The 21,066-nt window shown below is 35.6% G+C and overlaps 1 protein-coding gene across 4 annotated transcripts in view; it reads left to right on the top strand.

The window, feature by feature from the left end:
• The window catches only part of ATP8A1 (ATPase phospholipid transporting 8A1), a 232,488-nt gene that overhangs the window by 68,860 nt on the left and 142,562 nt on the right, over nucleotides 1–21,066 (top strand). For 3 of the 4 annotated variants that reach the window (XM_040238091.1, XM_040238092.1, XM_040238094.1), the window contains exons 9-15: nucleotides 1,467–1,594; nucleotides 5,279–5,390; nucleotides 6,568–6,733; nucleotides 7,969–8,096; nucleotides 10,239–10,316; nucleotides 11,540–11,628; nucleotides 17,578–17,622. In XM_040238091.1, the coding sequence (XP_040094025.1) occupies nucleotides 1,467–1,594; nucleotides 5,279–5,390; nucleotides 6,568–6,733; nucleotides 7,969–8,096; nucleotides 10,239–10,316; nucleotides 11,540–11,628; nucleotides 17,578–17,622 (746 nt within the window). The remainder of the gene's footprint in view (nucleotides 1–1,466; nucleotides 1,595–5,278; nucleotides 5,391–6,567; nucleotides 6,734–7,968; nucleotides 8,097–10,238; nucleotides 10,317–11,539; nucleotides 11,629–17,577; nucleotides 17,623–21,066) is intronic. The other variant, XM_040238093.1, reaches the window with a different exon arrangement.

Below are 21,066 nucleotides of genomic sequence, written 5' to 3'. Positions count from 1 at the left end.
ACTGTTCTCTTACATGGAATTGAGAACTTTTTTGGAGAGGAAGAAAACTTTACTCTTCTAGGTTCTTCTGGCTGGTCTAAGAATGAAATTGACATGAGACGTATTAACAGGAGAAAAATCAAATTTAATTTCATACATAATGGAATCCCACATACATGAGAGGCTCAGCCCTGAGGGTCATTTACAGGATGATAAGAAGAGCAGATGTTTGGTAATTAGATGTGTGTCCTGCCAGATGGATGGGCCCACTTTAAATAAAGTTTATCTCTGGCAATAACTCTTCTCTGGGAAAAACCCATAATTTAAGTTATTCTAGATGTTTAAGGGAGGGACAGTAGTTTCTCTTGAACCCTCAGGATCTCTAACGCCTTTAGCTCAAAATAATTCTCATGCAAAAGTGAAACATTTTTGAGTTTTGTTCTGAACCCCTATAGCTTTATTGCTTAATATTATTGTCTCGAGTTGAGGCAGTTCTGTTCACTTGCAAGTCTTTTCTCATTGAGTCACAATTAAGTGGTTTTATAAACTGGAAGAGTTACATATTATGGAAAATTCAGTTTTACTTGCCTAATTAAATATGATTTATCAGATAGGAACGATTTTGTAATATTTTTAAATGTAAAAACCAATACTCTGATGATAATATTGGTAGTTCTAAGTGCTTTTACATGTGTTAGCTTGTTTATTTTTCCCCTTTACCTGGCCCATATTTGGTTTTGCCATATGTAACAGATTCCTAAAGGCTCCCTAATCTCAGAGAATTGGTTAGATTTCTGTATTTATTTCTCATACCTTTCCTAATAGAAAGTCATGGTAAGGTTTTTAAAGTTTTAAAAGGGACATTAAAGAAAATATCCTCTTGGGTTCTAGACAAATGGTGAAAATGATGTGGGAACGCTGGGCTGTGGTGGAAGCAGAGGCTCATCACAGCACCTGAACTCCACCTGCCATGGGAAGTGAAGGCTACTCAGTGCCCGCCAATGCTTGGTGGACAGAGGGAGAAACTGTTTAGGAGTTTTCCTTCTCCATGGACTGAAAGAATAAAAACATAACTACTCTCTTGGCATAGATTCTAGTTGTTTTACATTCCCTTTCTGAGATCCAGCAGACAGATTTAGACTGCATAATGCTAAATATCTTATTTTTGGAAGCAAACAGTTCTTTGAAGACTTTAATTCAAAATATCCTTGCAGACTAGTTTATAATCTCTTTAAGATATTTTAGAATTTTTGCAAAATCTGCCCTGTTCTCCTAAATACCTACATTCAAAAAAAAAAAAAAAACCTACATGCAAGTTGAGAGGAAGATATCCACTAGTTTTGATTTGACAAAGAGAGGGGGGAAGAATTGTTCTAAAATAGTGGGATCTCTAGATTTTAAGATGTGGATGAATTCAGAATTCCCTGCTCCCTCCCACATACAACTTATTTAATATACTCTATGCTAATTTACAAATTTCTAAACAGGGCTTACCAGCAACATCAGATATAAAAGACATTGACAGTTTGATGAGACTCTCTGGCAAAATTGAGTGTGAAAGTCCAAACAGACATCTCTATGATTTTGTTGGAAACATCAGGCTTGATGGACACAGGTATGTAAATTGGTCTTCATAAAAACACCCAAGTCACTCTGTTGTAGGGTATTACTGACCTAAGTACATATTTTCTTATTCTCTAAGTTTGACGACTCAAACTCTCTTTCCTAAGCATTTTGTATTACTTCTACCCAGAGTTCTTTTGTGAAAGTGCTCTTACCCCTGTACACCTCATATAGCTGAAGGCTTCCCAGGGTTCCTGTCAGCCGAGGAGTTGGATATTTTCCTGGATATGCCAGGATTCTGGCACGTTGTTTAGTGGTTTCTTCTTTGGCCAGAATAATTATAGACTTGGCTGTCATTCTCCGTGACCTGGGTCCTTTCCTGTAATCTCTAATGCCTCAAGGAGTTCAGACTCTACCCACAGGGGTTCAGTGTACTGGATAGGTTCTTGTCTTCTCTGAGTAACTGCATATGCCCTTTTCTAGACCATTTTATCTGTAGTCACCTTTATACCTGCTTCCTGCCCTTCTCCACCCGCTTCTTTTCCCCTCCTGTTTCCTGCCTCTTCCCTCATCCAGTCACCCTGTACGCAGGAGGCCAGGTCAGTTGCAGATTTTAAGGAGACGCAATGGAAAAAGCAGACAAATCTGCCTGATCTTGAGAAACAACTTTCTTGCAGTAAGGGAAGGGCAAACAGACCAACAATAAAATGACAAGAAATTTTTATACTGTGTTAGAAAGTAATAAATGCTTTTGAAAAAATTACCCAGGATAAGAGAGATTGGGAGTTCTTGGGAGGGAATCACTTTTAGTTAATATGGCTGCAGGAAGGCAAATATTGCTTCATTGAAAAGGTAACCCTGGGGCAAAGGTGAGTAGGAGATAAGGAAGTCAGTACTTGAATATCTGAAGGGAGATGATTCTAGATAGAAGGAATAGAAAGTACAAATTATCCTCTGTATGGTTACATCATTGGAAAGAGGGAAAGTACCTGGATTGATTATGGTATGTCATCGATGCCAGTGTGGTTGGAGTGGAATGATTGAGGAAGAGGGTAATAGAACTGAGAGGTAATAGTGGGCCAGGTCATATTAGGCTTTGTATGTCATTGTAAGGGTGTTGTACTGAGTGAAATGGGGATCAGCTGGCATTTTTTGAGGGGCAATATCAGCTGTTTGGTTGTGGACTTGAAAAGTTTGTAATGTCCAAACAGGGATATCAGGAGGCAGTTAAAACACATATGCCTGAAATTTGGGATAGAGGTCCACATTCATGAGATAAATCTAAGAGTATTTGACATAGAAATTTAAAGCCATGGGATTGGAAGAAATCACCGAGGATGAACAGGTACGGTTAGAAACGTGCAGAGGGCTATCTTAGGACAGCATTAAGACTGAGAGGAGGGACTGGCAAAACAGACTATGATCAAATTGGTAGCATAGAAACCAAGAGAGTGAAGAAACCCATCTCAAGGCAGACGGGTGACTGAAGACAATGAAATCAAGTACAGTGAGTCTGAAAACCTACATCTGGATTTAGCAAGTGAAAATCCTTGAGCTCTGTTAGGACTGGTAGATCCTGATGAGAGTTTGAGATAATGGAAGGAGTTAAAAAATAGACAACTTTTTCAGGGAGTTTTGTTACGAAGGGGAGCAAAGAAATGAGGCAGAACATAGCAGGAAGGGTGGGGTCTCCTCTGCCTCCCTTCTTTTCTAGTAGGCATTTGGAGCGGCCAACTAAATGTAGCTAAATGCTCTCGCTCACCCCGCCAGCCTGAGAGATTATCAGTGCTTTCAGGATTTTGTAGTTCCAATATTATAGTATTTGAAATATAAAGGACAATTGAATACCCTGAACAGACCCACCAGTCTTCCTGTAAGTTTTGAAGTAATTATATGTTGTTCTGAATTTTTCACAGAGTGATCTTTCCATGAATATATGGTTATAGAGTAATGATAGATTTGGCCATTTATGCAAGTAAAGTTTCTGTAGTCTGATGTTCCTAACTGTCTAGCTTCCATTTCTTATCTGTTCCCCAGCAAATCGATGCCAAGCAAATGCATACAGCAAAGGAGAAACTTTATATGATGGTGCCAAGATTTGGGGTGCAGATAGAATTTATATAATACGCTTCAATTTACATGAAATGTGGACATAGATTTTCAATATTTTTGTGTTTGTAGCACATTTGACTTTTACAGTAATTACCTAGTGTTCTCAGAGCCCCTTTAGTTTGGAGTGAATATATTTTGATCATATTAGGGATAAAGGTCATTGTCTATTGCTAGGAACTTGAGAATTCCAGCTCTGATGAAAACTAATAAAATTCTTGTTGAGTCCTTGTAATTGAAAAGTAGCTTTTGCTTTTGTAGAGTTTGTCTCTCATTCCAATCAATCTATACCACAAATGCTGAGCTGACAGTTGCCAGGTCATACCCCTAGATTCATGAGAAACAGCTGGCATTTATGTGCCCTAGCGCATAATCCAGCAGCTTCCCAAGAGCTTCATGGAGACCTGCCTGAAGGCCCCTCCCACCTCTGAAGTGCACCCCAAACTTTGAAATGGGTCTGAAAGGCATGTTGTTTTGCATAAGGAATGACAGTTATAGTTGCTGTGTTCTTTTCTTAAGTTGAAATACAAATTCCTAAGGATGTACTCACTTAAGTAGATGGCTTCAGGGGCTATTATTACCCACCCATCTGGGTTGATTTCACTGAGCCAGTGACATTTGTGTAGCTCCTAAAAGAAGGTCCCAGCCCCAAACTACAACTGGATCCCCTACTGGATTATAAAATCTCACCAGAAATGAAAGCTTCAGTCTCACTTTGCTTCTATGACAAACAAATTCTGTGTTTCTAGAGACTTTTCTTGGGGAAATGGCTTCCTCTTTCTTCTGGAAGTTTTTTTTTTATGAATTTTTCATTATATTTGACCTTTTTTGATTTTTTTAAATCAGTAAAATGAAGAAAAATAATAGGAATCTTTGAGTCATTAAATTTTATGTAGTACCTTTCCATTAAGAATCCCACTGTATTTGTGATAGCTTGTGCCCTTGTGATAGCTCTGTAAGAGGTTGTATTAATTAACCCACAACTTACCATAGTGGGTAGCCTTGCAAAAAATCCACAAAAGATCCAGCTTGACCCTTATTCACAAAAAAATGTGGCTTAAGTCCTATGGAATGAAGAATCTCAATTTGTTGTCATTTCAAAGGAGTGTTTAAAACTTTCAGATGCTACCGTTTATTGAAAATGTGTTCACAGTTCTCAGAAAACTGATCTTCAAATATAATAAATGAATGGTCTAGAGATTTTAATACAAACTTCATCTCTGGATGGAGGGGTGTGAATGGCAATACAAAGTATCTGATGAGATCCACGCATTTTCTTACCTTGTGTATTTTTTTTGTACCTTTATTTTGCACAAAGCTATTTTTAACTTGAAGGAAGGTGAGGGAAGGGAAACAGATCCCCTAATCTTGCCACTCCTAAATATCTCAGAAACCTAAATGGACTTGCTAAATCAGGAAAAGTCTTCAACAGGCTTGAGAATGAGCCTCTGAACTCCATACAGAAAATTATTCTTATTGGTAGAAAAATTACTTCTGTTCTAAAAATAAAGTAAGAATGAAAAGGGTTATTGTCATAACAGAAACTTTCTTAGAACAGTATAGTGGCTGTAGAGTTCTTAAGCATTTTGGAAAATGTCATTTCTAATGTCAACGTAATCTGTCACAGCACTGTTCCCCTGGGAGCAGACCAGCTTCTTCTGCGAGGTGCTCAATTGAGAAATACACAGTGGGTTCATGGAATAGTTGTCTACACCGGACATGACACCAAGCTAATGCAGGTGAGGTTTTTATCTATGAAAACCTTAAGGACTTAGGTGTTTCCAAAATTACTGTCTGTGGCTCTCCATGCTATAGTCCTAATACATGTAGTGGACCATCTGTTATAGATGCCTGAGCCCTACACTCTGCATCCAGATCTCATTCTTCAATGGGTGGGGCTGTGAAATGGCTTACTCTATGCAAGAAGACTAGAAAGTTCAATGCATGAACACCTAATGATTTTGTATACCAGTCCATTGGCAGCATTTACTAACAATTGCAGTGATTGGCAAAAGTTGTCTGTTTAATGATGAGTGCTCTGCATTAAAGCGTTTATCTTGTAATTTTATTACAATGATCAAATTTTAGAATTTTATTTTTTTAAATAGAATTGAAAGAAAAACTTGTGAGTCAGATGTTGACTATTTTTTCACAGCATTTTTATGTGAAACCATTTTTAATCAGCTTTAATCCTGGCACTTATAATGTTTACACAGGACTGTGGGTGCTCCTTCTCTACATTAAGACATCCTGAGTGTTCAGTGGTTACATGGGTGTGGAAAATTCATTCTTAAGATACTAAATGAAAATCTGCTTTGAGGGCTGATAACTCTGTTCCTTGTAAAGGCACAAAGATGTTATCCACAGGCAAGCAGGACTGCTGTTAATGATTCTTGATAGCCAGCACTACTTAGATTACTGCACTACTTAGATTACTGCTGTGCTAAGTAAAATAATTACTAAATACCATCAAAAAACCCGGACACCAGAGTGTCTCCATAGTTTGGAATGTCCACATCTCTGGCTATGGTTCATAGGTCCCCTTCTCTGCCTCTCTCTGGGAGCTGAAGTGCTAGATGTCTTCGTCTACCCTGTTGGCTTAGGTAGTCAAGGGATGCATTGTTGCATCTTACCTGCCACAATGCGAAAGCCATGTCTTCAAAAGGCATGTTATCCCTTCTCTTCCTTCTTGTTGTTTTATGTCATAGAAAAAGGACTGCATGATGTAGTATAGGAAAAGAGGTGGTAAACTTTTGCCAACTGATTACATCTGATTGTTTTCCGTATATATCTCATGTGTTGAACCGTAGGTAGATTTTGAGTTGTGAGTTTGTCATGCTCACCAAAATACTAGATACACGTTACTAGATTATTTGTACACATTCATTACTACTCATCTTTGTTTTCTTTTTACAGAATTCAACAAGTCCACCACTTAAACTCTCAAATGTCGAAAGGATTACAAATGTACAAATTTTGATTTTATTTTGTATCTTGATTGCCATGTCTCTTGTCTGTTCTGTGGGCTCAGCCATTTGGAATCGAAGGCATTCTGGAAAGGACTGGTATCTCAATCTAAACTGTGAGCATTGAAGTGTTTATTGTACTTATTTTTTCTTTCATGAAAACATGTCTTTGTTTCACAACTGATATTGGAATTTCCTGCTTCTAAAAAGAAAACTTTGTTGCCAAGATAACAGGACATTTAATCTTTATTTTTCAGTGCACTTTCCAGTAAAAGTTAAGTAAAATGTTACAATCTCTAAAATTTCATAATCCTTAAAAATATAGTGGTTACTCTAAAATAGTTATATTATTAATGTTATTTTAAATTTATTGATTTCTTTTATTTTTAACACAAGTGGTTATATAGCTATCTGGTAGAGAAAGTAGATTGAATATATTTAAATCATCAAAAAGTATTTTACATGTTTTTAAATGTTTAATGTACTTTCATTTGAACTCATAATTTCGGTGAGTTCTGTGTTGATAATCATCTTTTTTTAGGGAAAGTACTGTTAAATAGTTTCCTTTTCTAGCATTTATCTTTTTACTGAATATTTCTGGGAAATAAGTTTACATTTCCTTTTGGTGAGCACTTAACCAATAAATACTTAATTTCCGAGAGTGTGTAAACAGATTCGAGTAAAATTTTATGTCAAGAGAGATTTTTTTCTGTTTTTTTTCTTTATTATATTAATTTAGCCTTGTAGTTATTTCAAAGGTCTTGATTTTTAATAAGTCTTTGGTTTGCTATTTCAACATTAGAACAGCTAAGACTACCATCATTTTGTTTCTTCATATACTTTACAATTTATCTGGGATAACTGTTTTATTTACATTATTAAAGAATAAGAATATAATTTACCTAGGGTTCAGACCTACACTGTTTTTGCTATTTGGGTTGGTTTTGCTGCTGTTATTTTGTTTGTTTGCTTTTAAGATATCTTTTAAGTTAGAAATGCTTTTCAAAAATTTGTTCTACCCAGTTGAGATTCTACCTCAACTAAAATCTCTAAACTTCTACGTCCCTAATACCTCTAAACTTCATGTTTGGAATGAGTTTGAAATATTTGGTAGTACTTTCTCTTTTTAGTACCATTATGCAGTTCTTAATAGGGTTCACAACATCTTGAATATAAATAATGCTATTCCATCTTGAAGACTGTATTTGATAATACGAATATGTTATCAGCATGGCGTCCCTCTCCAACTTTCTAGATATATAATACGAAAAATTCTTATTATGCTAAAATTCTGGTTAATACAAATAAAATATAAAACTGTAAATGACCTTTTTTCTACCTCCCCCAATAGATGGTGGTGCTAATAATTTTGGACTGAATTTCTTGACCTTCATCATCCTTTTCAATAACCTCATTCCTATCAGCTTGCTGGTGACATTAGAGGTGGTGAAATTTACCCAGGCATACTTCATAAATTGGGTAAATATGAATTACTATTGTTCTTCATTATGCTCAACATATATTTTTATCTTTTCTTTCTTGATAGGATCTTTTGATCTTTCAGAAAAAATATCTTAATTATACCTTACTTTTTATTGACTACATTTCAAAATATTTTTAAGCCTAATTATAATCTAACAATAACAAATTTCGTTTGATGTGTGAAAATTGTAACAAAAATCTCTCATGTCAGAATTACACAAGTTTACAGACCAGACATGCTCAGAAAAATAGGTCTGTGGTTGAGAAAACCCAGAAGGTTTAGAGTTAAAACACTAGATTTTAGTTCTAATTCTGTAATACACTAGCTGTATGAACTTTGCCAAGCTGCTTGACCTCTTTGAGACTTGTTTTCTTGGCTAATCACATGAGAATAGTAAAACAAGCTTTACTTGGATCTCACAATATTTATATAGATCAAGGGACTCTTGTGACATAGCAGACAACATTATAAACAATTGAGCACTATAGAAAAAATGTTACTAACTTCTGACAGCAACCAGGTTGTCTATCATGTTTTAATTCATCTTTGTAGTTTATTTTTCCACACTATAAACAGTTTCAGCTGTGCTTGAATTTGTAGTCTTAATTTTTTTTCTTATTTTTTTCTAATCTTAGAGAAGTGTTCTGGGCATCTGTTTCCTAAGTATTTTGTTTATAAAATGTTACTCTTCTTCAACTAAAGTTCAGTTGTTTTCACCAAAGTTAAAATTAATAAATTTATGTAAATTAAGTCTTTAAACATAATCTACCAGAAAGTATAATTTTTTATTTTGAGAAATTTTAGTGTCTTTTGATTTTCAATCATTTGAAAGTCTTTCAATATGAACAATATCAGGATTTTTAAAATATGCTACTTTTGCAACTGTTCATTGTCTTTCCAATGGTGAATGATCCACTTCAACCTTTCATCTCTAATTCATTGGTAAATGATCAGCTTAATTTAGAAATCTGAAGTGAGTTAGAGGCATAGCTCAATTTGTTGCTGAAAAAATTATACAATAAAATTTGTATAAGTACAATTAAAACTTATTGAAGGTCTTCCACATATAGAAACAATTAAGTAGCTCATTATGAAAATCAAATAACTAGGTAGTCACTTTTTTAAATTTGGGTTTTCAAAAGTAATGTTTGTTTCAAATAATTACATAATTTTAGTTTTGAATGAACCTAGAAGGCTTATGTTCTTCAGCTGCTTTTCTGATATACAGAGATTTTCCTTGCATTCCTGACAGATATTCTCTTACCAAGCAGCTTCTTCCTTGGGTGGACATGAGATGAGCATCTACCTTCCTTTTCTTCTGGTTCTTCCCAATCGATCTTTTACGAGAATGGCTAATCTCGTTTCTAAATGACAGCCTCACAAAATACTTGAACTTGGCTACCATGCCTATTCTATCATCCCCACCCCCAACTAAATATTCTCTGTCTCCTTCCAGTTCTTCATTTGACATGATTTCCATCTCAATCCCTGTTGTGGTCACCACTCTCTAAACATTGCCCATATTTGTTTACTATCCTTCTTTAAATGAGGTGCCTATTCCAGAACTGATGTTGATTAGCCTGAAGTACAGATGTAGGGAAGATCAGATTTGGTCCTTTCATTTGACATGTGAATCAGTAAACCCTGGCTTTGTCAGTAAAAACCCTGGCTTGTATATACTTTATTTTCAAGTATATACAGTGTAAGAAGAAACTTGGTCAAGGCAGTACATCAAGATGGAATTCCTTTGATAATTTTTTCAGGGATTTGAAGTCTTATTTGAGCAGTGTTTAGTTACTATTATTTTAGCTCACATAAAGCATTGTGTCAGACACTAGAGGAGGCACCTTACCTCCATTATCTAATTTAAATCTTATAGTAGGTCGCTTATCTAGGAAATGGTGGAATGATAGTAAGCCAAGATTGCCTGATTCCAGAGACATGCTCTGACTACCATCTCGTCTGCCCTTACTGAGAAATATGGTATTCTATATTGAGTTTTTTTTAGAAAATAATGAAATGGTTAGAGATGGCAAGAGATGAGTGTTACATCCATAGCTCACCAGTTAAATAAAATTGTATTCAAATCTCTTATTATGAGTTGTATTTGATGATATCTCTCTCTCTCTTTTTTTAAGGATCTTGACATGCACTATGAACCCACCGACACTGCTGCTATGGCTCGAACATCTAATCTGAATGAGGAACTTGGCCAGGTAAACTAAATTTCTTACTGGTATGTTGAATTGGAAGTCAGATTTGGTGTAATTTCTGCTGTATGTGACAACTTTAGATGAACTGACAGCTCCTGATTTTCCATTTTCTGAATGATTGGCATAAATAAGTGCATGTTAGTACCTAACTGTCAATTTTCATTTTTAGTGAATATTCTGTTCTCAGGATAAGGTATTTCACAGAGAGATGTCCTTTAGTATATAATCTGATTAGTATGTAGAGTATTGGCTGCTTTTGAGTTATAAACTCCCCGTATTAAAATTGTTCATAGCTTTTGATCAGAAAGGAAGGGGGGAAGAAAAGGAAGTTTATCAATGAAGTTGTACAAGTCAAATAGGAATTTCAAATTTATAATTCACACTATATTCACATATATGCATATATTTGTAATTCATTTATATGTGTTAGCTAAGAAAGAATTCTACTTTTCTTGTGCTGTTGCCATTTGCTAAGTCTTACTCTTAAGGTAGCATTTAAACCAAAGCTGTTTTTTTTTTCCTTACCAATTCAGATGTTATATGAAGTTATTTTTAATCAAGCAAGCCATCACCAATCCCATAATTGTTTTGTTGAGAAGTGTTGAAAGAGATTTTAGTGCTCTGAATCCCATGGACCGAGAAAGTTGGAGAGCTACAGTCCATGGGGTTGCAGAGTCAAATAGAATTGAAGCAACTAAGCATGCAGGCAAGCACATGTTAAGTAACAATAGAGGCACTTACTAGTGCAAATTCAGACTGTTAAGACAGATTTCTGTATGGCTGTAGTTTCTCTCCTAGCTTGAGAGAATTTCATTTCATATATGATTCACTGCTAAAAAACTAGAAGAAATAGTTGAAAATATTCCTTGATGATGTGCAGAAAGTAGTCAATTAATACCATTCAAGAATCTGCCTATAATGCTTGAGACCTGGGTTCGATCCTTGGATCTGGCAGATCCCCTGGAGAGGACATGGCAACCCACTCCAGTATTCTTGCCTGGAGAATTTCATGGACAGAGGAACCTGGCTGGCTACATTCCATGGGATCGCAAAGCGTCAGACATGACTGAGTGACTAAGCACAGCACAGTACATTGTGACCCTGCAGTATAACAAAATTGATTAAAGAATAATAATGAAAGGGTGTTTTTTTTTTTAAGCCCTTCAATAAAAGACTGGCTTAAAATGATCTCTGAAATTTTAATGAGAAATTTTTAATTTTTTTAGGTAAAATATATATTTTCTGACAAAACTGGTACTTTGACGTGCAATGTAATGCAGTTTAAGAAGTGCACCATAGCCGGAGTGGCCTACGGGTGAGTTTTTTCCCTTTAATCAGAGTTATGATGTACACATTTAATTAGTGTTAACAGTTTGGTACAATTAGGGGAGTTCTTTTTAGGGAAGGTGTTTTTTGTTGTTTTTTTTTAATCTAGAAAGCAGCTATTTTGACTTCAGCATACATGTACATTTTATGTTTTATAGCTAGGTATTGTTTTTCATTTGGAATTACTATGAGGTAGGCTCCCTATCCAATAATCTTTCAGTATTTAGAGCTGCCCTGCAGATCTCTATCTGACACTGGTAATAAGGTATAAATACACTCCCTCTCCACTGCCATAAACTTACCATGCGACCTGCCTGTGTTAAAGCACATTGTTTCTCTGAGAAAGCCATTCAGTTTCTTTTTATCACCTCTCCTCTTTGCAGTCATAGAATCTATCCTTTAGAATGTGCTTGTTGAGTACCCATTTTTTTTCTTACTTCTAGATATGCTTGCCTAAACTTCAAAAGCCTCCTTTTTGAAACACTTTATAGGGTAATGTGAGAAAATTAATTTCTACATCTCCTGAAAAGTCATGACCAAAGATGAAACATCCTTCTGGTTGATTGATCTTGGCCTTTTATCAAATTTCCCAGCGAAAGACTGGTATCTTAATCACGCAAGCAAAGACACTTGTTTTGGGGTTTTTGTGGCTTGTACCTACCCCTTCCCCACTCCTGCTCTGTCTCTAAGCAATAAACTAGTATAAAAATAGTGTACTGAATTATGAAAATGCCCTTAGGTAAAAGCATAAATAAATAACCACTTGGTAAAAAATTCTAAAAGCATGTGATTACTCCCCTACATGGTATGTAAAGAGGAATAGATGGAGGCAGCTATCCCTGTTCTTTGGGTTAGTAGAGAGTATGACTGAAAGTAACTTCAAACTTTGTGGGTAAGTGAAGCTAAAAATACATTTGACTGAATGGCTTTTTTACACTGTAAGGACAAGCTGCTAATTTAAGAAGCATGCTTACTATCTATTTCCAGGGCGGGATACCCTTTTGCATCTTTCCTCTTTATTTGATGATCTCCCAGTTCCTTTAGACAGAAGAGACCTTCCTCTCTCCTCCCCCAGTTGCTTCAGGCCTCTTTGTTTTGATGCTGGTACAGAAGGGGTGTGCCACACTCTCTGACATTTTGCACTTAAGTATCTGACCCACAGTTATCCCTGATGAGACAAGGAAGAGCCTATTGTGATTCTAGAGTTTGTCGTATTAAACTTGGTGACAAATTTATGGTGATATTTGTTTTTATGCACATTCTGCTTGAGTTCAAAAATGTTATTTTTAGAGGGTTCTGTTTTGGGAATTGACATCCGTTTTTTATTCTGTTCAGTTGAATAAGCAAGTTCTTCAAATTAGTAATTATTGATTGTGAACCTATCAGAACAGAGAACCAGAAAAACAGCTAGGTGTTCTTTTGCATTTTACAAGGTTTTTCTTATTCCTGGAACAAGTTCTTAAGCACTTCTAGGCAGTAGTTCTAAAGAACAGTGTTCTTTATGTGTCTGTTGGTGATACTGTCATGAACATATGTATTATATATTATGATAGAATGGGTTTGAGACTGGTAAATGTTAAAGAGAGTTAAGTATTATCATGATTTAGATTGTTTCCGATGAAACAAATTTCCTCTTGGGAAAATCCACATCTCTTAACATTGAGCTGCAGTTGCAAGACATGAGTCATAGTTCTAGCTTTGTCATTAATTCACTGTATGACCTTAGACAGTTCCATTCAAATATTCCAAACTCTTTAAAATGAGAATGGTGAGACCAGATGATCTCCAAGATTCTTTTCAGATCTGAAATTCTGTGATGTTTAGAAATTGAAAAACAGTGATTCCTTTATTTGCAGTTTTTAACTGTGAAATAAAAATGATTTTCTCTTTGAATAATGTATCATATTTTCAAGAATACCAAGAGCCTTGTTGAGTGAAACTTGTTAAACTACTTCTAGTAAATCATGTATGTTAAGGATCATAGGATCCTTAACCCTGATTGAATTTTTTTTTTCCTTTTACTACTTTATATTTATGGTACCTGCATAGAGATATAGATGTTCTGGAAATTTCCAGTTCAGAAACCTCAGACTGTCACCCAATATGATAAATTTATACAATACTTAAAAGTACAAAGGTTCCTTTTCTTTAAGAAACAATACTAGAAAACTCATAAAGTTATTGACACCAGAAGTAATTGTCCCATCCCCTCCCCTAAGCATTTCTGATGGACAGTTGGGATGTCAGCATTGCAGAGAGTTGTTGAGACATGAAAGCTTTAGAGAAACAGAGACTTTAGACTACTCAGTTGACTACGATAGGAGAGACACACAGCTATTACTTAATTCTATCAAACTCCACAGGAAAAAGTAATGACTGAAAACCACCTTTCTGTGGGCATTTCCTCTGGGCGCTCTTGGGTGAAAGGAGCCATGACATGGTTATACTGTCCCGTCTGCCCATGGAAGTGTTTTGCATTGCTTAACATGGGAAGCTCTTATTAATACACATATGTACTTTCACCTCCAGAAGAAGAAAACATAGAGATTGTCTCCTCAGAATTTAGCCAAACAAAGGAAAATAACACATAGTTTTATATACTAACAAATGCCTTTGGGGTTATGATTTCAGAGCTGATGCTTCTTAAGCACTTTTTAAGAAAATAAAATCTCTTTCTACCTTAGAGTCCAAGTGAGTTCTGTTGGCTTTTATCAGTTTGAAAGACAAGACTTGAAGTCTCTTGGTAGTATAAATGCACCTCGTTCAGTGCATTTTATAGATTTGTAGGAAGAAGATATTTAACACTTAAAGCTCCAAAATTTAGTCTTAGTAAGTTTTCCCTCATTTCTTTTAACTTTGGCCCTAAATTGGATTCGTGATGGTCAATGAAATAAAAGATTTGTACACACCTAGTACACACTTAGCAATATGTTTATTTTGTAAAGATTAACTTTGTCAGAAGTACCACCATGATTAAACTTGTTAGACTGTTTCATTAGATTTTAGTTAAATGTAAATAAATTGTGATATCATATTTATAAATTTAACTTATTACAAACTAGAAATTCTGCTGTTAAACATTTACTAAAGCATAATTTCAACAAATTACTTCTTATACTAATTCAGTTTTATCACACTTGAAAGCCAGAAATAGGTAATGAGGTTTTTATGTTCAGTGGGTAGAATTCTCAATACAGTGACTATTCTCAGCTACAGTCCTAAGTACTGTCTTTGTTGATAATTTAAAATCTTACTATTAGAATGAGCTGATGAACTGGGAAAAGTTTTTTGTTTTGTTTTTTTTAAGAGTCTGTAAAGCAAATTAATATTATATTTTTGTATGGGCAACTCATTTTAATCGGTATTAAAAACATTTCATTGGCTTTTTCCCTTTAAGTGAAAACCAAATGCTCCTAATAATAATCTTTATTTACATGTGAAAATAGCATGTGAGTAGTTTTACTTGACAGTATTTTGTTTAGCAATGTTTGCTGAAAGAATTGGCAACTTCTTTAAGTCTGAGAGGAAATTCACCATGAGAAACCTCACAATTATCAAAATTGCCCTAAGGTCTATATTATAACCAATAAATATATCTCAGTTCTCACTATGACTGGTGGATAAAGCTGGGTAAAAACCATTCATTTATTCTCATGCCTCAACAAGTGTTCGTCTCTATGTACAATATGTAGTACTTTGTTAGATGTTGGGGATTTAATGATCAGCCAAAGTTCACCTGGCTTCCACCCCCCTGAAGTTTATAGTCTAATTGGAGGTTAATTGATGTAATTAAATCACCATGCAGACAATTATAAAATCATAATGCAGTACAAAGGTCTATATGAGGCTGTGATTAGGGAAAGGGTAGAGGGGTATGATCTAATCACTGAGACCAGGCACTGGGATGCTTAACACTGAGATCAAGAATGAGTTTAAGAACTTACCAAGCAGATGTAACAGCACTGACCTCCCATGGCAAATAACCAGACAGAAGGTACATATCAGAGCTACTAGAGCTGTGATCTTGGGGAAACTCATGCAGACAGAATAAAGTAACAGATGTATGGATCACCCGCTGCTCATCTCATTCAGAATAGCCCTGAACATCTGCCAAGGTTGAACCACACCCAGGGAGCACTGAGCCTTGAGCGCTGAGGCTCCAGCCCCTCTCCCAGTAGGAGATCCAGGGCTGCTGTACACCACCAGGACAACTTGGCAGAACCTTGGTGCCGTGTTTTTGCTTCGGTAGCATCAGACACTCCCCTGCTGTAGTTCAGGGACTCATCTAAGCCTTGAGGTTGATGAGAAGTGATTGCCTAGAGCACTGGGCTGCAGCTAGTTTTCACAGAGCTTGGCAGGAGGCCGTGGCTTTTTCTGGGCTCACTGAGGGCTCATTTAGTCCTTCCCCTCAAGCATCTAAAAACATCCTTTGGTAGAAGAGAGGACAGTGAGTAAGGAGACTGCAGCAATTGTGATTGGAGTGAAGGTGGTGGGTGGAGCCTGCACCGGAGACAGTTGATGCTTTGGAGGTCCCTTAGAGTGATGAGGTCCGTGCATGGCCAGTTTGGTTGAAGGGTAAGAAATAGAGGCCACTTAGGAAGTGAGAGGATTTTCCCCAGTTTTCAGTGAACATTGTATATTTATCAAAAACAGTGATGTTATACTGAACTCTGCATCTTTAAACTCTACCTACATCTAATACATTTAATTTAAAGGAAAACTGTTGAATGACCTTGTATAATGAAAGAAACAAGAGATAAAGAAATGTTTTAGCTGCTGAGAGAGTAGATTTTAAGTGTTCTCACCACAAAAAAAAAAAAAGAAAGAAATGGTAAATAGGTGATGGGTGGGAGTGTTAGCTAAAACTATGATTTGAAGGAGACGTAAGACACACAGGTTCAATCCCTGGGTTGAGAAGATCTGCTGGAGGAGGGTCATGGCAACCAACTCCAGTATTCGTGCCTGGAAAATCCCATGGACAGAGGAGCCTGGGGGGTTACAGTCCATAGGGCCACAAAGAGTCAGACATGACTGAAGCAACTTAGCCCACATGCATGTGATGGTAATCACTTTGCAATATATATTAGTATCAAATCACACTGTACACCTTGCACTTGCACAGTGTTGTATGTCTCAAGACAGTGAGAAAAAAAATCTAAACAATAAAAAGAAAATTTTAGTAAATAAATATATAAGTAAGTAAAATAAAATCTGCTCTGTCATGTATTACGGACCCCTTCTGTCACATCACTGGTTGGTTGAAATGAAAGCTATATACGTAGATCCAGTGCTCCGATGAGCTGATGGACGAAAATGAAGTATTGATGAATGTGTCTTCTTTTTGATGTAATAAATTGTTAACAGCTGAGTTATGGTTTAAGTGAGCATTTTTGACTATCTTTTAAAATGCTCATCTTTCACACTGTGGTGCTCTTTAGCTGTAGCAGTGTGATTAACTTTTACTTTACTATACCTGTGTAAAGAGCCACCCCTGCATGGCAGTCAGATTTGTTTCTGAAATGCACTTGGCAGATTTTATCAGTGTGACAGTTTGTTCTTAGTAACATGTTTTTTTTTTTTTAATTAAAACACTTTATTCTCATTATGCATTGTGTGATGAATTTTCCATTAGCTTTAGCCTGTGTTTAAACTCTTAAGTTTAATGTTTTCTACTGAATACTGATTTCTGTGCATAAAATTGGGAAATTTTATGGTGAAGAGGCAAGTTGTCTATCCAACGAAAGAACAACTTTGTAAATCTGCTTAGTTACCATAAATTATACTTTCTATACTAACTGCCATTCTTTCCAAATCAGCCAAAAGTTTATTTCCTTAACTGACCCATCTCTCAGTACTTCCCTTATTCATGCTTTTATGTTTCCAGCCTTTCTTTGATTATTTTCTCCTTTCTTTGTGTGCCTCCTCTTGCTTTCTGAAGCCATGTCCCTGAACCTGAGGATTATGGCTGCTCTCCTGATGAATGGTAAGCTGCATGGATCTTTCTGTCTCGTTGATCCATTTAAAAGGTTTGCATTTTATTGTTTTGTTAGATGCATTTCACTACTTTGAAAAAAATTTACTAATCAGGCAGGGTAACAATGCTGTAAAATATTTCTTAAAATCTGCTGAATAAAAACAGACAAATCTGTTGAATAGCCCTGATGTCCTGTTGAATAACCTTTAATCATTTTATGAACATTCAGTTCAAAGTTTAGGCTTGCTGGTTTTATGGACCTATGTATCTATAATAAAATCTGTAACAATCAACTTTTAGAGTCCTTGGGCTGTGGACTACCTAAGATTTCAGGGATAGCTCCATAAATTTTATTTTTTTTTTAGCTCAGCACTGCCACCTTCTGCCACTGTTTGTATACTCTACAGAGCTACAGAAAAATGCTACTGAAACATAACCACACTGTAAATTTCCTTTACATTTATTTTCATTAATTTGCTAAATCTGTTTGGAGGCTATAACATAAACATTTTTTAATGAAATATCTGGAACAGATGTTGGAAAAGTATGCTACCAAGAACTAGGTTTAACAGGAATATAATTTTAGAATTATTGAATAGCATTTTATAAGCTTAATTTCAGTACATATTGGGTTTTTTGTCTTACTTTAAAATCCTCACCCATGGTTTACATTTTCATTTAGAATGATGAGTTTATTTCAATAATTCTTTGCAATCTGGTGGCAAATGAAATTTCAGAAAGCAGATTTCTTTAATGCTGGTAACTATAAAAAACAGTATGGCTTTATATGTGATTACATTTCTATTTTCAGATGACACAGGGTATTTTATGATTCAGCCTTATTTTTCAACTTGGATTGAGATTTGGTAACAATTTGCAATAAGCCTCACACTACCTGGAGTTAATGACAGAGGCAGCTGTTTGGTTCATGTGATAACTGATGATTCATTGCACTTAAGCTCATTGCTTGGAGTAGCATGCATTTTTACACCTATCCACAACTGAATAATTGTCTTTTAAATGTGCCAAAACGTCTTACTGTTGGCAGATAATTCAAGTGTAATGATGTAGATATTCTCTTCTACTTAATCTTTTGAGAATGTAGTTAAAATTTTGATTATATCTTTTTACTTGTTGCTTTTCAATAGAATTGAATATATATTTTTATTTTTAGAATATATGTTTTTTCTAAGATAAATCACTTTTTCTTGAGAAGGAAATTACCTTCACCATATTCTTATTAAGACTGGATGAAAATGTTAACACTTGTTTACCTGGGTCATTTAAAATATTCTACTTTCATTAGAGGTTGTTTCATGATTTTTATCACTATTGGGAAGAGACATTTTTTAATCTGTTTAACATTTTTATGTAAAACACCCTTCCTGGAAACATGATATTCTAAACTGGGTAATTCCAAATTTTAAAATGTCAACTTTTTCATAAATTTTTGTATAGTTCCACTTGCAGTTACATATAAACTTAGATATTAATGATATTTTAAGGAATAAACCCTAGGGAAGGTTTTTGCCAACTGTTTAATAAAGTAAGCTTTATTTTAAATATCTACTTGCATTTCCTCATCTATCAAGTGGTTACCTATACGCAGCAAAGATGAAGGAACAGCTACTACTTGAACTTTAGTTGTGTCCTGGGTCCTGAGCAGTTGTCAAGGAGGCAGACTTCGATTCTGACCACTCAGGTTCACATCCAGGTCCTAATGTTGCTCTTGAGCCACCTACCTAATCTCTTTGCCTGTGGGTCCTCTTTGGGTAGAATGTAGACATCATAGGGAGGTTGCAAAGATGAAATGAATTCTGTTTTTAAAGTGCTTAGAAGAATATCTGAGTGTTAGCTCTAATGTCTCTCACTTAATCCTCAAGACATATTTGAGGAGTTGTAATTGACATGAGCCTTCTAAAACTGGTGAAATTTAGGCAGAGAAGCCAATAAGTAACTTCCCTCAAAGTATACAACCAGTAAACATGGGAGAAAAAGTTAAAACTTTGCTCAACCTGGATATTAAGTAGATGCTGGTTATATCACATCCAGTAGACTTTAAAGAGCTTCAGAAATATCTGCATTTAGAGAAAAGATATCCTTACTATTTGTTATTTCATTTTTTCTTTCTCGTTTTGTTAAGGTAGCAAGAACAAGTATAGTTTAACTGACTGACAAGAAAAGTTAGCCTGAGGGGGACACAACTTGGTCCAATCCTAAATCTGGCATTTGCCAGATCTGATCCACTTGATTTCATATTGCCAGTGAAACCAAGACTGCAAGCGTGGGCCTGACTGAATGTATGCTTCAGGAACCTGGCTTTATCTTCTTGCTGCTGGTCCTCAGGGCTAAACTGGAGAGGACAGCTGACTGTAAATCCAAAATCTGAAAGTTGATTCTTGTCTGACTGTCAGCAGCTTCACCTTTCAATGTGAAGTTCATCGATTCCATAGATAAAATCTGTGACTTGTACCATGTATTTTACTATCATTCTCCAACCATATTTGCCACAAAAATACCAAGTTAAAAAACACATATTATTTAACACATAAGTGTATGTAGATTTTTAGAATTGGATGCAACTCAGCAACTAAACAACAGAAATATGTAGATTATTTACACTTAGTCAAATTTGATGGCAAACTATTACAGTGACAGTTTCAAAAACAATTTCTTGACATTAAAAATAATTGGATAATGGCTGTAACTCTACTCGCTTAAATCTATCAATATAGTTTACAGAGATGAAATCATTTCCCAACCAGTAGCCACTTCTTCCAGAACTGGGATGGTTTTCTTGTTATTGCCAAGTACCATCAGCTGACGTATAACCTTGAAGGTTAATTCATTTCTATTAAAATTTACCATTCTTTATGGCAATGATGACCCTGTATGCAGGACAGCAAAAAAGACACAGATGTGTATAGCGGACTTTTGGACTCAGAGGGAGAGGGAGAGGGTGTGATGATTTGGGAGAATGGCATTGAAACATGTATAATATCATGTAAGAATCGAATTGCCAGTCTATGTCTGATGCAGGATATGGTACGCTTGGGGCTGATGCGCGGGGATGACCCAGGGAGATGTTGTGCGGGGCGGGGGGGGGGGGGTGGTTCATGTTCGGGAACGCATGTACACCTGTGGTGGATTCATGTCAATCTATGCCAAAACCAATACAGAATTGTAAATTAAAAATTAAAAATAAATAAATAAATTTTTTAAAAAATAAAATAAAATAAAATTTACCATTCTTTAGACAGTATCAATATTTGGAGGATTGCACAAAAATATTTGCTTATAAGCATCTGTGTAGCCCCAAGATATGATTATATTCCAAAGCTATATATTTTGTTACATTTTTTTCTTTTTCCGATTTTTTTGGTGGAAATCTCAACCATAAATAACAGTAGAAAACAGATGTACTCATTCACTCGCTTCAATAATATGTGCTCA

Source organism: Oryx dammah, unplaced genomic scaffold, assembly GCF_014754425.2.
Source record: "Oryx dammah isolate SB20612 unplaced genomic scaffold, SCBI_Odam_1.1 HiC_scaffold_3, whole genome shotgun sequence".
Taxonomy (NCBI): domain Eukaryota; kingdom Metazoa; phylum Chordata; class Mammalia; order Artiodactyla; family Bovidae; genus Oryx; species Oryx dammah.
Note: the sequence above shows the minus strand (reverse complement) of the source record. Positions and strands in the feature narration are given on the sequence as shown.